The sequence below is a fragment of the Phodopus roborovskii genome, unplaced genomic scaffold (genome assembly GCF_943737965.1).
Source record: "Phodopus roborovskii unplaced genomic scaffold, PHOROB, whole genome shotgun sequence".
NCBI lineage: Eukaryota > Metazoa > Chordata > Mammalia > Rodentia > Cricetidae > Phodopus > Phodopus roborovskii.
In genome coordinates, this window is record NW_026126447.1 from 18,867,501 (window position 1) to 18,885,342 (window position 17,842).

Consider the following 17,842-nt stretch of genomic DNA (forward strand, 5'->3'; position numbering starts at 1 on the left):
GTCACACACACGTATTATACTTGATTTCATCAAAATTCTCCTTTAGGAGAAATTTATTGAAAATAATTACTCTTTAAATTGTATTTATTTATTTATTTACTTATTTACCAAAAGGCTACATTGTGTTTGTCAGGCTTAGAACTCATAAATTTGTTAAATCAGTGGGATAATGTATGTAAAATAGCAAAAACTATATATTTTTCCACTAAACGATGTTATATTAAAGGAGTTTTTAATATAGGATAAACTAATCTGAACAATTTAATTTATAGTCCCTTGTAACTATTGATAGCAATGAAATAGCTTGCACTTGTCACGCAGTGTTCAGCCAGCCTTCTCTGTAATAACAGTAGTGTGCACTGTTGGTTTAGATAAAGGAAACGGATCCAGTGTTAGCATTAACTCATTTGTTTGTTTGTTTATGATGTTGGAAGGACTCAGGGCCTCCTATGCTAGGCGAGTTTCCATCATTGCTCTAGATGCACAGCTTTATTTGAGATAGGGTTGTCCCTCTGTGATCCTCTTCCCCTCAAGTGCCGTTGCATCTTACCAGCTTATATTAATTAGTATTGCTTAAACAATTGACAGAGCTCTGCAAAGTTATGTACTTCTCAGCATCTATATTTTCCATATTATTTTTAAAAACTCCCAAGTTACCTGAAAATTCAATGTGTAAAGATGTTGTACCGCATGTATTTATTATACATAGGGCCCTGGGTTTAATCCTTACCACCAAACCAAAACAGTGATTATTTCCATCTGGAGGTATATATATATATATGTTCCACCAATAATTTCTTAACAGATTAACTATAGCCTCACCATCCATGTTATTTCAGTAATGTAAACTAAAAAGTAGCCCAAGACCTTTAATTATAGAGAAAATTATTAACAAGATCAAAACTTCCAAGATTTTAAGAGTTAGATTTTTAAAATGGACTTGCACGAGGAGGGAGCTTACTTTGCTTGATTTTGTTTATAAACAGCCCTTAAAGAAGAAAAGTATGTATGATGACATAGAAGAATATATTCCATTTTGTGTGTGTGTGTGTGTGTGTGTGTGTGCATGTGCGTGTTTGCTATGTATATACAAATGTATTCAGTATTGTAGTTTGCAAACAGTAGGTCAAGATACAGTTCCATAAGACACAGAGTGAGTTTATAATTTAGTGACTTAACAATTACTAGTTCACCCAGGTACTCAAGATTCCCAACTATAGTCACAAACCTTATTGATAATATCTAGCTACTGTGGTTTGCTATGGTTTATCTTCCAAAAGTTCACTTGATGGACAAGTAACATGGTCTCCCACATAGTGATGTGGGGCTGGTCGGCTATGATTGTTACTGTGGATGTTGTGTTTGGAAGGAGTTGGTGTGGTATTTGTGGGATCATTCGGGTTATTGCTGACAGAGTTCTTGTAGAAAGTTAGAATGATACTCTGGCTTCCTGTATTACCATTTGATCTGTCCCTAGAACAGAATCCTGCCCTGGTGCTATTTGTTGTGATGTGGTATGGCTAGGAAGGCCCTCTTCAAAACTGCAACCATTTTGCTGGGACTTGTAGCTTCCAAACTTTGATATATCGCCATTTTTCTTCATATAGATGATGTAGCTATAGGTGTTGTGTTACAGCAGTAGAAAATGCACTAAACATTATCTTTTATAGTGCTGCAATGACAGTGATATGATATGATACCTGTATCATACTACCCTAGTGTAGTATGAGGAAAAGAGTCTGCTTGAGGTACATCATATAATAATCAATCAAACTCATCAGAGATAAGGAAATTTTGAGAAACTGGTAGAGTCAAGAGGAACCTTAGACAAATACAATGTACTCTAGATAGGAAACCGAAATACATTAAGGAAAAAAACCCCACTAAATTCAGTATCTAGTATAATAATTTTTTGATATTGACTAATCATAATTTAAGATATGAATAATGGGGGGAACTGGGTGAGACAGGTGACAGGAGTAGACGAGTTCCAGGACAGATGGGGGCTGCATAAAAAAACTCTTATCTCAGAAAAAAATACACATCCTATCTCAGAGAAAAAATATACAGATAATATATGGCACCTATGTTATATGTATATATACTATATATAATAAACACATCATATAATATAATGTAGTGATGTATAACATAATATGTACTATATAACATATACTATATGATGTATAATCCCCAGTGTTGTGTATTGTATATGTTACATATCACATATGTGTGTATTTCCTTTGTAATTTTTGATGGTGAAGAGCCGTATAACTTTTCAATGTGTTTAGCTTGTCAGGAAATAAAATATTGTGAACAGCTTATGTTTGATTTTAATAGTAGAAAAAATTTTAAAGAATGAAAACAGCATGATACTTAAAATTAGGGGAAAGAGAAAAGGGGCAAGTCACTTAGACTCTGGAAGAAAACAGGCTTAAGATTGTTCAAAAGATAATTGTTCTCAGTATGAAAATGAACCCTTGGGCATTAATCAGGTGTTTTAGATGCAAAGAAATCCTAGAAGTAAAAGCATACAATAAAAATAGTTCTAGCATCCCCAAACTATATATTGGGATTGGAGATATTTTTTCCCTATTCTACTGAAAAGGAAAATAAAAATAGGAACAAAATGGCATTACCTTTGTTCAGAATGTACTTAGGCAGATAGTCTCAACACACACACACACACACTATATACACATGTGTACATGTATGTATTTTTATGTTGTCGAAGATCTTGTTAATATCATTGGGAAAGATGGGACTATGCATAATTAAAGTTATAAAACTATTTTGGGGACTTCTGGGCCCATACTGATAATATAACATCCTGTCACTTGGCATTTTAATGTGATTAAATAAAAAAAAAATGTACTAGAGGGATGGTTTGGGGATTAAGATCGCTTGTTGCTTTTCAGAGTACCTGGATCCAGTTCCCAGCACCCACATTGTTATTTTCAGCCACCCATGATTAGTGACTACAGTGCCAGGGTTCAGATGTCCTATTTCAACTCCCTAGAGCTGCTCCATGTATGTGGCGCACATGCACACACTCAGGCACAAGCATACACACATAAAATAAATACATGAATCTTTGAAAAGGTTAATCAGTGAAAATGCCATTTTCACAATGATTCTGTGTTTTATCTTTTTGTGTTTGTTTGTTTGTATGTTTGGTTTTTTGTTTTGTTTTGTTTGTTTTTCAAGACAGGTTTTTCTCTGTGTAGCTTTGGAGCTTATCTTGGCACTCACTTTGTAGACCAGGCTGGCTTCGAACTCACAGAGATCCACTTGGCTCTTCCTCCCAAGTGCTGGGATTAAAGGCGTGTGCCACCACCTTCCAGATTCTGTGTTTTATCTTTTATAAAGGAAATGATAAATTTGGAGAAGAATTTGTACATGGCTTTTTGTCGTATCAAATCTTCCAGTGAAAATAAAATATGGAAAGCTAGTTTCTATAGACAAGTTTCTTATGATTCCTGTTATTGAAATTTGGGACTAACTCTCTGGCATATAAACAGATTTCTAAAGAGAATCCTAAATAGTGAATTGATTGCCAAATGTATCAGAATTTTGAAGTGTGATTATTAATTTATGATAATTTATAGGCTGCCTAGATATCCATGATACTAGTGCTTTTCTTCCCGAGATTCATATATTCATATTCCATGCTTTTATGACTCTCAGCGTTAGGATGGTAGGAGGAGTATTCTGTGAGGAGAAATTTTTCTCTAATCATAAGCTTATAATGATTGACTTATAGATTTATAGATAGGTGTATGCCATGGAGCTTCAATCTAAAGTTTGGGGGTTCCCCCCCAAAAAAATCTATATGATAATATTATTTATGAAGACATTTGTGTAGGCCTGTAGTGTTTTAGCTGAATAATGTCACTATTAAAATGATATGGTTTAGATAAAGGAAGTTTAGATTTTTAAGTCTTAGGCTCTCTCCCAGGGGCTCATGCATATCATGACTGAGCTGGGCTCTAACCTTTTAAAGCTCACAGTCTGCTGTTAAAATGAGCTTTCCCAAGAGTGTTTATGATTTATATGGTATAATAGAAATGTGACCATATTTGTAAATTATATAAAATATAATATGTGTGGTTTTATACATATACTTTAAATAATAGTTGTCTCAACAGCCAGCGTTATCTAGCTTGGAAACATTAATCGTCTCACAGAAGTCTGAAATCGAGTATTTGCAGAAGAAACTGAAAGTGGCAAATGAAAAGTTGTTGGGTTATAGATCCTCTGACCAGAGTTTCTCAGGGAAGAGCGCTGAAGGAAAACACAAGGTAGAGATGTTTTATCATCTTAGTCATTTGTCAGTAGTCTGGCAAGACCAGGGAGGAAGTAAAAAAACAATGAGACGCACACATTTCTTTCCTTATGTACATTGAAACTAAAAACTTACTTTCTTTTGGTAAGTAACCCTCATCTACTTGATAGACTTTATTGCAAAATGTAGTTACTTAGTAAACTTATAATTTAAGTAAAAGGAAAATGTATATAGAATTCATATTTTGTTCCAATATGATAGGTAAAATACAAGACCAGGACATATGGAATATAAATTACTGAAATATTTCAACATTAGTTGTCTAATTAGAAATTTAAGTGGTAGCAATAAAGATAAATTAGGAAATTTTACATGGCATATTTTTAAAAACTTCTCTACTTCTCTTTCTCTTTTTTGGTATGTATTATATATTTATGTTATGGAGCAGAATAAGCTATAGAATATTTACTGGTTGAAAGAAGTAAGTTTTTCCTAAATGTAAGGCATTTTTGACAGTTTTTCCTCAAACCTGTTACATCAGAAGTGTGTTTTGTGTAAGCACAAACAATACAATGTGCTGAGGACCATTGCTTTAGGTTTTCTCCAGTTTCCTTTTTTGTTTTTTTAATGATTAGAACAAGCTGCCTTAATAAGGAAGCATTTTGAATAAGACTGATCACTATATGTGTGTCATTGTTGCTTTTGCTTTATAGTATTATTAGTAAATTTTAAAAGTGTAGATTTTATTTATTCATCATAATATCATTATATTTTGCAGCTCTTATCAATTTTAGGTAGTTTCCCAAGCCTATTTAATTGAGAGAAAACATTCATAAGATTATAAATTGTTATAGGACCAAATTTGGTTGCTTGCTGTATTTTGCTGAAGTTTGAAAATATACTATTTGTATCTCCAAAGACAAGGAAAGGAAGAACGTGTGTTTTAAACATTTCCTTTTTCTTTTTTGTAAGGACTTGCATAAAAGGAGAATACTGCTGCCCAGCTTTATAGCCATTTTCCTGCATTCTGTCTCCAGTTTGGTATATGGAGCTACATAATATAAACACACATTCTTGTCTCTAGTTAGCCACATTACAGTTAATGACCATATGGTCATTATGGTATAAGATCTACTGTCTGTTGTATTTATATTCCTCAAGCATATTGTTCCTTCAACTTCACAGTGTGTTAAACTATTTCAAAGGGGAAAAAAATCCTTTCCCTCTTGTTTCTGGTTGTCCTATCAAGTGTAACCTTGGACCCTTATAGAGCAATTAGACCAGCCTCTATCCCCTCCTTTGTAATGAGGTTTCTTACATTTCTGAGTCTATAACCCTTTAGTCTTCCCTAATGGGACATCATTATTCTGAAAGAAACAATGTAAATGTAAATGAATATTCTCATTAACGAGTCACAGAGAAACCTTTAGCTGCAGCACTGTGGTAATTCCGCTTGTTATTTCTCGGGTATTCCATGCAGGACTTTTTTTTTTATAATTCATTATTAGTATTCAAAATTACTTGTTCTTTAATTTTGCATGTCTTTCATAATCCAGTTTTTCAGCCAGTTCAACCATGTCCTTGTTTTATTCTCGAGGAACCACCTGTGAAACGCTCAAGGTCTTTGTCCCCAAAGAGCTCTTTCATGGGCTCAGAGGAGCTAAGGAAGCTGAAAAAAGCTGAAAGAAAAATTGAAAACTTAGAGAAGACACTACAGCTAAAGGTGAACATTAAACCATTTCCTTAATTAAAACCATGTGAAGATAAATATAAACAGAGTAGGGATACAGTTCACATGTTTTTCCTTTCTAAATGTAATTATTATATAAAAACAGTCTTTAAAACAGATTTCTTAGGATTATAAAGTAGTAAAAATATTTACTATTTGAAAATAAAATACGTATTCATTAATTTCAAATAAATTTGGGGATAAATTTCTTAGAGTATTTTAGATACAATACCATAGATAGCAGAAAACGGATTTCCAGTTGTTCCTGTTTTAAGACTAAATTGAGTTAAATATCATATTCACTTTTCTCAGGTCACATATAAATACTGTATTATTTACTTTTCTTGTTTTCTTACAGAGGAAACAATGAACACTGAATGCTAGTTGGTCTGGACCTCCATCCATGGGATGGTGGTGCCACTTTGATTCAGGGTATATCTTCCCTTCTGAGCTGAACATCCCTGGACATCTCCTCACAGACACACAAAGAGTCTTGTCTCCTAGGTGATTTTAAATTTAATGAATTTGACAATAAAGTTACTTTTACATGAGAATCAGATAGAGCTAGGGATGTAACTCAGTGGTAGACCACTTACCTAATACACACACAGCCTTGGGTTAAATCTCCAAGCCTGCAAAACCAAAACAAAACAAAGGCAGACACATAGCAAAAATACCAAATTTTTAACTGAATTTATTCCAGGACATTTTGTGTGGTCTTTAAATTAATTCTCTGCCCATTTTAAGAAGCATATACCTTATTGCTTTGTCTTTCTAATTCATACTCAGTGAACTTGGTTTATGAGAGGAGGTTCTTAGGGCATGGTGCTAGTTTGATGTGATGTGTTAGGGTTTGTCTTTTTGGGCTCATCTCTTTACCTGTTCAGTCATGTCTGACTGCATACTACTTTGCTTTCCACCATGATGATAAAGGACTAAAGCTTTGAATCTGTAAGAGAGCTCCCTTCCCCCATTAAATGTTTTCCTTTATAAGAGTTGCTGTGGTCAGGGTGTCTCCTCACAACAATAAGACAGAAGGATACTAGATTCAGACCCACCTAATGACTTCATTTTTATTTGTTACCATTGTATAAATCTTATATCCAAAAAGAGATCATGTTCTAACATATCAGGGTTAGGACACAACATGTTTGTTATTTTGTTTTGTTTTTCTCCTGAGAATGGAAGAATGGTGACCTATATTTGGATTTTAGTATTTGGATTTTAAAATATTTTGTTTTGGCTTCTTTCTTTTTAGGCTATTATCCATTAACTCAGGCTGAATTTTTGTTATGACTTTTGGTGTTCTATGGAATAGTACTTTGCCAGAAATTAATAGGAATATGGTTGAGGAAAAAGTGGTCCAGGCTCAAATTGTTATTGTAAACCAAGTATTAAAAGATTTCTTTTTTGTGACCTTTCAGTATAATGTGCATAATAAATCTATAGAAATTTATAGACACATTTCTCATATATTCTTGATTGTGTCACATCTATTTGTGTATTTCCACAAATACTGTTGTTCTATGGAAGATTCCATAAAGAAAAAGTTATGGTTCCCAGGGAGATGTAGGTTACCAGTCAATTAAAGGATGAGAGAGATATATTAACTTCATTGTTAGCTCATGTAATATATAATATATACATACATACATACATATATATGTACATATACATACACACACACGGGAACTATTAAAATTATACTTTTGGTGAATCTGCATTTATGCATACTAAATTCTGTTATTAATTTCTATAAATATTTACATATTTTACTGTTCTTTTGTATTATAGCTGTAGTTACTTTAAAGATGATGAACACTGTCAAAATAAATATGCTGAAAGCATGGAAAATGGAGAGTTATTAAATAACAAATCTTTTCCATATCCCTAAATTCATGAATGTGGTGCTCTAACAACTTACAGATGTAACATGGATGTTTATGTTAGAGCTTCAAGAAACCCCTATTAGTCCTTTGTTCAAAGAAGCCAATTTTATGCTCTTGGCTACTTGATTCTATTAACAATCTTCAATGGCATTTAATAACAGTATGTCTGTTAAAGCGATTTTTCAGTTTCTGTGATGAAATACCCTGACCAAAGTAACTTGAGGGAAGAAAGGATTTATTTGGCTTACATTTGCAGGTTACTGGCAATGCAAAAAGGCAAAAACAAAACAAAACAAAAAAACAATAAAACCTATTCATCTAAGGGAATAAGAGGTTATTCTGCAACCAAATTTGGGTGATCATAAGTCTAGAAACATATTTAGGTGTCTCCAAATATAGCTCCCCAATGAGGAAATAGTTTCGTGAGATTTTTTTTTTAATAATAAAAGACCAAAGAAAGATATAAACTTGGGAATTTTAAAAATACATTATTGGGAACAGTAAGTGGGTAGGGTAGTTACAACAAACAAGAATCTCAACTCTATGCCCCAAATGTTATCTGATAGTATTCTTAGTTCTTTGGTGGAGATTGGGTTTTTATTAATGCATTCTAAAGATTTTTATCTTTAGTCGAGATATTAGGTCAGACTCTTAAGTAGTCAAGAAGGCTCTTTAGGGTGTTAATGATAGTCTGAAGGGAATTATAATTAGGATATGGGATCAATAATATTCCAAAGTCTGTACTCACTGAAGTTTTTATCAGTCCATCAGCCTATGCAGACAACATCTTTCCTGGAACTCATCATACCACTGTCCATTCATTACCGAGGTGCATCAAGACAGGAACTTGTAGCAAAATCCATAGAGGACAGCTGTATGCTGGCACAGGCTCTTATGTAGGTATCTTTCTTTTGTAGTTCAAGACTACCTGCCTAAGGATGATGTCCACCCACAGTGGACTGGACCTTATGTTAAGAATCAAGATAATCTTCCATAGATTGCCAGCAGGCCTTGTCTCACCTAGGCAATTCTTCAGTCAAACTATTCCTTTAAGGTGATTCTAAGATGTGTCAATTTGACAAATAATGCTGTATTTTTATAGCCCTGATTATAGAAGATTTATATATTTTGATAAAACTAAGTTGCCCAAGTACAATCCTTAAAGATTCATTAACTTTATAACACAATGGGTTACTATAGAAAGAAGTGAAAGAACATAAAGTTGGAAGGGGAGCATGGAGTTGTGCTTCTGGTGGGAGTTATAGAAGGGAAGTAGGAGGTGAATATGACTGAAGAAATATCTTGTGTGCATGAATTGAAGGGTTAATGAGCGGAAAGCCTCAGGTGGGCTGAAGAACTCTGGGCAAGAAAGTTGACTGATAACACCTGTGGAATCTGGTGATCAGATCAGTGTACCAGCCTCTGTTGCTGTGCCCTACTTTGTGACGTCAAGGATCCGGACCTATTAACAACCCTGCCCTCACCATGCCTCATGTATACCCTGCCCTTTCTGGCTAAGAGACTGGTGTCCTTCCTCCCTTACTGGTAATTGCTTCTGCTAAGATCACTTTATTTCTTTTATTTCCTTGTCAGCTTCATCAATATTCATCTAAAATGCATGAAATTTTCAAAGAATGAAGACCAAGAGAATAAATAATATTTTGCTGACTTCCCTAAACGTGTGTTCTTGTTCCCTAAACACTGAATTATTGCCTTTGAACAGAGTTCATACTTCAGTTCAGTTTATTTGCCAAGGAGCCTTTAACCAAACCAGAAGAGTATATCAAGAATCACTTCTGTTCTCCTGAAAACAAAACAAACAATCAAACAAAAACAACAGAAAATATACAAATTATTCAGTTTACTCAGTTCCAATTCCTAATGTTTCAGGGTCCCTCACATTTCAGGAAAAAAAAAAAAATAGAAAGCCTTTCTTCCTTCCTTCCATCCTCCCTCACTCCCTCCTTCCCTCCCTTCCTTTCTTTCTTCCTTTTTTTCTTATTTTACATATTGATCCCAGTTCTCTCTCCCTCCCATCCCATCCTCCATCCACTCCCCAGGGAGGATGAGGCCTTTCAGGAGTGATCATCAAAATTTGTCAAGTCATTTGGGGTAGGGCCTAGGCCCTCCCCCATTTATCTAGGCTAAGGGAGTGTCCCTCCATAGGGAATGTGCTCCCAAAGTCCTTTTGTTGTACTGGGGATACATCCTGCTTCTACTGTCTGAGGCCCCTTAGACTGCCCTGGCCCCCTGACTGAGACCTATATTCAGGGGGTCTGGGTTGGTCCTATGCTGGTGTCTCAGCTATGAGACTGGGGTCCATGTGCTCCCCGTTGTTCAAGTCAGCTGTTTCTGTGGGTTTTTCCAGAGTGTTCTTGACCCATTTGCCCATCATTCTTCTCTCTCTGAAACTGAATTCCAGGAGTTTGGCTAGTGTTTAGTTGTGGGTGTCTGCTTTTGCTTCCATCAGCTGTTGGAAGAAGGCTCTAGGATTGCATATAAGGAAGTCATCAATCTCATTATCAGGGAAGGGCATTTAAGGTAGCCTCTCCACTATTGCTTAGATTGTTAGTTGGAGTCATCCTTGTAGGTCTCTGGACATTTCCCTAGTACCACATTTCTGTTTAAACCAATAATGGCTCCCTCTATTAAGGTATCTCTTTTTCTTCCTCTCCTCTAGTCTTCCCCTGACTCAATCATCCTGCTCCCTCATGTTCTCCTCTCCCCTCCTCTTCTCCCCTTCTCTTTCTCCTAACTCCCTCTCCCCTCACTGCCTCCCACCTCACCCCACCCTGCTCTGAATTTGCTCAGGAGATCTTGTTTCTTTCCCCTTCGGTAGGGGACAATGTATGTCTCTCTTAGGGTCCTCCTTGTTTCCTACCTTCTCTGGCAGTGTGCATTGTAGGCTTTGGGTATTCATTTTCAGTTCCTTCAGAAGTCATCACCTTTGACAAACAAATGGATATTATATCTGTTTTAAAGTATTGAATAAAGGAAAAGTGAAATGTAACCCATATTGACATCTTTATACCATTTTCTCTATTTCTGAAGGCAAAGGAGTTCCATAACTCCACATATTTGAATGAATGTATAGTTAAATATTATCATTAGCTATGAATATTTATAAATAATTCCTGGTTTGAGTTCATTTCCTATTAGTTTATATTTTAAGAACTTTTTAAGAATTATATAAACACTGGAGTATTATACATCAATGAAGAGACAAGTAAAATTATAACAAAGTTCATCCTTCTCCTGTAATCACTTCTTATCCCCTTATGAACTCTAGTTACCATAGAGAAACAAAAATTCATAAGAATTTTTCAAAAGTTAATTGTACAAAAATTTGGGGGAATAGATTTGATCCCATGAAGAATAATTACCTCAAGCTACTATAGAAGGATCTTATATAATAAACTTATTTTTGAAATTTTGACCTTAAACTCTTCCAAACATTCCTTACAGTTAAATTACTTTATCAAGAAATCTCTAACTTAGCTTGTTAAAATTCCTAATAAAATAACTGGCGTTTAGTTTGATTAGTAAATGTAATATGAAAATTTTAAGTTTTAATTCATTCTTTATTTCCTACAAGAGATATACATTCTATTTTAAAGGAGAAGAAACTGATACACATTAAACTTAAATGCCTGTCACAAAATTAAAATGAGTATGGTAAATTTTTAATGGTTCTTCTAGGTATTTGAGTATACTTCTTTTGAACAAGTTTGCAGTAGTGGTTTGAAAATATTCTAAAACTTATTAGATAATGATTTTTAACACCCTAGTCAAGAAGTGCCATTTTCATGCTTTTATTCTTTATCAAAAAATTTCATTTCCCTTTGCTATAAAAAAAAAAAAAACTTCCCTGCATGCACATGTCTCCAATAGTTTTGATAGTCATTTAAGCGAATTCTACTAGAAGAAGGATAAAAGCAGAGTGAAAAGGTATCAATACTCGTGAGACAGAATTGGAGAGAAGTAATGCAAACTACAAATATTATCTTCCAACATAAATGAGCAGCAAATGGCAAAAAAATAGTGAATTCTAAAAGATAAGGCCATCACTGTTAATACCTGGAGAAAGGATGATAAAAGATGTCCTGCTTTGCTGTGTGTGTCTCTAGGGAAGGCCTGCTGCGAGGCTTCTGCCAGTAAGCCTTTGTTTTCTGTTCTGTGTTTTGTAGAAAAAGAAGTTGGATTCAGTTGTGTGTGTAAGATTATGCAGCTAATAGAAACAATCTCTCAGAATGCAATTGAGATCTGAGTTCCAAGTGCCTACTCCTGTCACATCACTGTAGCATGAATAATATAAACCCAGAGACAGACATTAGCGTTCAAGCTGAAGATCAGAAAAGAAAAGTAGCCAGCCACTAAACTGGTCTTACTTCTACCAAGGATGAGACAATCCTGTCCTCAGTGTGTCTACAGACTGAATACTTTGCACTCTTGTCTCCACCTGCCTTATATTCCTCTTTAGTGCTGGGATTAAAGGCGTGCACCACCACTGCCCAGCTTTTATGGCTAACTAGTGTGGCTTCTTGGATTAAAGGTGTGTGCCACAACTGCCTCCTCTGTATTGCTGACTTGTGTGGCTAGCTTTGTACTCTGATCTTCAGACAAGCTTTATTTGTTGTTAGATCATAAACAAAATATCACCACACATCACTGCAACCTAGAGAGGATCTGTTTCCCTAGCAATTAACTACAGCAATTAATTGCAGAAACAGTATGCTTTTAAAGATTCATACCTTTTTGTGAGTATGAGTGTTTTACATGTATGTATGTATGTATGTATGTATGTATGTATGTATGTATGTATGTATGTGTCATGTGTCTGTTGCCCACAAAGCCAGAAGAAGGTGTCAGGTCCTATTGAACTTGAGTTGCAGGTTGTTGTAAGCCACCATGTAGGAATAAGCACTCTTAACTGCTGAGTCACCTCTTCAGTATCTGATTGTTTGTTTCTTTGTTTTGTTTTTTTCATTTGTAATTCTCATGCGGGACAAAAGCTCGGGAAGTTACTTGTTTTAGTTTAAGAAACACAATTCATAAATACTACAGTAGCATATATACATTTTATGAGGGGAGACCAGGAGATTGGCCTTCACAATATGGCTATAGCTAATTAATAGTTCTCTCATTTGTGATACATTTGAACATTGTTGACTGGTATAATTTAATCTATGCGATGATGTCACAAGTAATGCTTTGATTTGTATTGTGACTTTTTCAAAACTACTAAGCTTATTTCTCTCGTTACCAGTCTTCAAGGTAGAACCTGAATGCTAAATTACCCTGTTTATAGCATATGTCCATTCTTGTTTTCTTCCCTCTGTGAAATCCCTGTGCTTTATTACACATGAATCATGGATCCGTGGCCTTAAGAATTACTCCTTCTATAACTAATGTCTATATCTTTAATAAAATAATTTCCATATATGTATGAATATCCCTTGTGTGGTTGATGAAACATAAATATTTCTGAAATTATGATTATTTGAATGTCTATGAACTTATAGTAAGAAAAAGAATAATACTAATTTGGCAGGTAAAATTTGACACTAAGTAAGGTGTACAAAAATGCAGTGAATTGATTGGATTGATGAAGCAAACATGTTCTGTGACTAGGGGAAAATGGTTTTGGCTAAAATAAGTGTTGTGAATACACTCAAGGTTACACATGACCTTCCCTAAAATTTTATCTCTAGGTGAGTAATTTTTGAATCATTATATCAGTGGTTTTTCATGTTTACATACTTGCTTTTTGTGTTTTATAGAGTCAAGAAAATGATGAGCTAAGAGATGCCCATGAAAAACGCAAGGAAAGGCTACAGATGTTACACACCAACTACAGAGCAGTAAAAGAGCAATTAAAACAGTGGGAAGAAGACAGTGGCATGTGAGTTACATAGCTCATAAAAGCATTTCCCTAAATATTAAATGGAATGGAGAACATTATATAGGTGTTTAATGGCTTTTGTTTGGTTTTAGAAAAATTATTTGGTAGTCAGATCTTTACTGTGAATATTTTAGTAGAGAACATAACAAATGAAAACAGAAAAATGTGCTAGTCATAACTATAGATTTTCCTATCATTTACAGATGTCATTGGCAGAAAGTGATTATGAGTATATGCCTTTACTATTAATAGAATAGCTTAATAAAAGTCTATAATTCAAAGTAAAACCAGTTATTATCCATATTATTGAAGAACTGCTTTTAAATAAATAAAATACTGGTGTTAAAAATTTTATAACCCCCAAAGTATTTACATTTTAATGGAAAGACCTTAGAAATATGAAGCCTACATGTATAGTTAACCACCTTAAACTATTTCAACCTAGTCTGTAGTTTAAAGATCTTTACTATCCATCGGGTTTTTTTGTTTTGTTTTGTTTTGTTTTGTTTTTTTTTTACTTCAGCTTATCTGAATGACTCGACAGTCTCAGTTCAATTGCCCTGAACAGGTGTTCAGATCTTGGTTAGTCCTAAGTTGCTCCCTTGTTAACAGTATCAACAGAGGGCAAAGGACTGAATGAATACAGAAAATCTACTTCCCTCCCACTTTGAGATGGATCCTTTAGGGCACTGCTGATGATGAACAGTGGTCTATTCTATAGAGAAGTCGTTTCCAAATTGGCCAGTACAGCACTTTTAAAAACTTAAATCGAAGTTGTTTTTATGTACAGAAAATGAAACAATAAGGGCATTTGGCCTCACTTGAAGATAATTGTCACTTCTAATCTTTTCCTTTGATGAATGGGAAGGTTTTACATTGTGTCTCAGTGAAGCAGTAATAGACCAGCTTTCCCTAGCTTTAACTTCTGCTCACCCAGCTTGCAGTGATACCTACAAGAGTGCAGTCTGCGGTCTGATATGGTCACTATTAATAGCTCGTCTGCAATAGGGCTTCTTTACCACATACAGATTGTGTGTCGGCAAACTCTAGATGAATCAATGGCTTGTGTCTTTCTTCTGTAGACTTATAATCCTATAGTGTATGTTTCATTACTATTATACTAGAATAAATGAGAGAAATAAACCCTTAGGTTTATTAATATCACATACCTACTTAAAAGTTTGCTTTTTCATGGTAGCAATCTAGCTTGAGGGAATTATGATATAGGACTTTAATTTTGACATGCTTAGGTATTAGGAAAGTCATCCAAGGAGCAATAAAATTAAATTAGTAATTGAGATTTGGTCATTGGATAGTTCTGAATTTTAAGGAATGTATAAATAAACTTTATAGCACTTTGAATATGCTGCAAATTTTCATTTTAAAAGTAGGACTGAAACTAGAAAAATGAAGAGAGCACATCCTCAACAACTTTGTCAAGAAGATTCTGATGCTGTGTGGAATGAATTGGCATATTTCAAAAGAGAAAACCGAGAGTTGATGGTTCAAAAGTGAGTTTCTTTCTAACAGAAAACTGGATAAATAATCTGAGAATTTCTTTTTTTGTTACTCAAAGTCTTATTAGAGTAGTACATTTTAAGGATTGAAATTATTTGAGATCTATAAATAAGACTATATATGTTTGTTTATATACATATGTATATATAATTATGCAATAACAAGTTGCACATTTGCTAGCTCTAACAGAAACTGTATAATATAATCTAGGGATTGTGTTAATTAATGTGGCTCTCATCTGTTGAGGGTGTCGTTCTTCATTAGCCTGTATTTTAGACACTGCCGTGCTTCATTTTTGGAATGAGGTGGAGAGGGGATAACCTAGCCAGCCATCCTTGTTTGATCTCCTAGATATATACGCAATGCAGAATGCCTGAGCTCTCTTGGTTCCCTGCCCTGTCCTGCTAATCCCAGCTGAGCTCATTATGGTGTAGCCTTGCTGCTACTCTTGGAGCCAGAGCTGTCCAAGCTAATTACTGGTAGCAGCAGAACTGCCTGTTAAGGGTCTGGTGTGGATCTGCTAACATGGTCCTTGGTAGTGACCTGCAAAAGACACGAGGGAATTGCTTTCTTTCTTGCCTTGCACTACCCGTCCTTTGGGTTTAATGCTGATCCTCCACACAGGTCTTTTAGCTGCCCTAAGTATAAAACTTGATGAAGGATACTCATATTTTAGAAAACACACAGTTTTCTTGCTTGATCTTATAATGCACAGGCTATTATATTCAGCTTGGCAAAGAAAGAACACCTTTTTTGGTTTGTTTTGAAACAACAACAACAACAACAAAAAGAGTTACATCAATATAATTAGTCTCTTCTTTTACTGACTGTTTTTTTTTTCATTTAGAGTGAATTTCTGACATGTGAATCATAAAGCTTTTATAAGTCCAGATATTGTTTATGTTTTTTAGCTTGCTACAATTTAACATCGTGTTGCATATTATAATTAGCTGTCATTGATTATTCTTAACTATAAGCTAAAAGCATCTTTTTCTATGTGTACCTGTGATCCTTTTCTATATAATGCTAAACTTTTGAGGAAATAACCATGTTGGATTTAAATGTATATTCTTATTTCCCTTCTAAAGTACAGTATTTTCTATGATAGCTGTCTATTAGATGCCAATAACTAAGTCTTTTACCATGAAAATTATTTTATAGGCTACATAAATTTTTGGCTCAAACATTTCTTGATGATTTTAAATAGCTTTATTAAAATATAATTTAGAAACCATATGATTATCCCATATTAAATGTAATTCAAAGCATATTCAAAGATTTCTATACTATCTATCATTACAGTTAATTTTAGGACATATTTCATTGCCTGTACAAAAGCCTTGTACAACCAATCTTCTCATCTACTTTTCCAACTCTAGGCAATTACATGCTAATCTAATTTCTCCTTTTTTAGATTTGCCTATTCTCAATTTTTCATAAAATCTTTGTAACCACAACCTTTCACTCACTGTGTTTCCAAAGCTCATCCATGCTGTAACATGTACCAGTACCACCTTTATTTTTTATTAAATGAATTAAGCAAGAGACCTAGAAAAGGCTGTTAGAGCCAACCTACTCAAGAAAATTCAGGTAGATATTAACTATAAGAAATATATCTGAGTAGTACTTTACTCATTAATGAAAAAAATGTAAAGAATCCATTTAAAGAAAATTGGGCAACTCTTAGAAGCCTTATCTATTTACTTTAATGTGCTGCTATATTATGAATACCTCTCTGAATGAAGTGCTGGGTCACTATTAAACCATCAAAATTTTTCTTGGTAGCCTGTTTAAATCTATGGGTGTAAATGGCCATCTATAATAGTTATATTTAAGGTAGGATTTAAATTAGTAAAAAATAATGAATTATTATTCATAAAGAATGCTAAAGAAGCCAGGCATGGTAACTTAGGCATATCATCCTAGCACTTGGGAGGCAGAGGAAGAGGTCACAGCAAGTTGGAGGCCAGCCTGATCTAAGTAGCTAGTTCTGGGCCAGCCAAGAATACATAGAGAAAGCTCATCTCCAACAAAGAAACAAGCAAAATTGAACTAGTGTATGTTATACATTACAATGATTAAATGTACACCAGAGTTTTATGTTCTGTATTGTGGAAAACAAGGACTTTTTAACATTTTAAAGTGTTTATTTTAAATTTTACTCTTTTAAAGTGATTTTTAAAACAGCTATTTGAGTTGCTGACTTGCTCCATTAAAAAAAATAGCATTTGGCTTGAAATTAAGAGAGAATTTAATTACCTAGATGTTCCAAAATATGTCTCTGGCATTTCGTGCTAAGTGCTATTCTCAGCAATGCCTATTACAGATCAAAACCTTGTTCTGCTCTAGAGAGTATTGGTGCTGTTCTGTCTTGCAGTATCAAATATCTTTACACTTTCCCCAGCTTCTAGCTTTGACTTGGGTTCCCAGAATCTAAACCCAGGCTGTTAGGCTTGTTGGAGCAGATACTTTCACCCTCTGAGCCACCTCTCTAGCTCCAGACACAGATGCTATTGTCT

At 34.5% G+C, this 17,842-nt stretch overlaps 1 protein-coding gene across 1 annotated transcript in view; it reads left to right on the plus strand.

The window, feature by feature from the left end:
• The window catches only part of Cntln (centlein), a 242,082-nt gene that overhangs the window by 107,896 nt on the left and 116,344 nt on the right, over window positions 1-17,842 (plus strand). Inside the window, exons 9-12 of the mRNA XM_051188130.1 lie at window positions 4,149-4,301; window positions 5,883-6,008; window positions 13,684-13,805; window positions 15,197-15,316. Of these exons, the coding sequence (XP_051044087.1) occupies window positions 4,149-4,301; window positions 5,883-6,008; window positions 13,684-13,805; window positions 15,197-15,316 (521 nt within the window). The remainder of the gene's footprint in view (window positions 1-4,148; window positions 4,302-5,882; window positions 6,009-13,683; window positions 13,806-15,196; window positions 15,317-17,842) is intronic.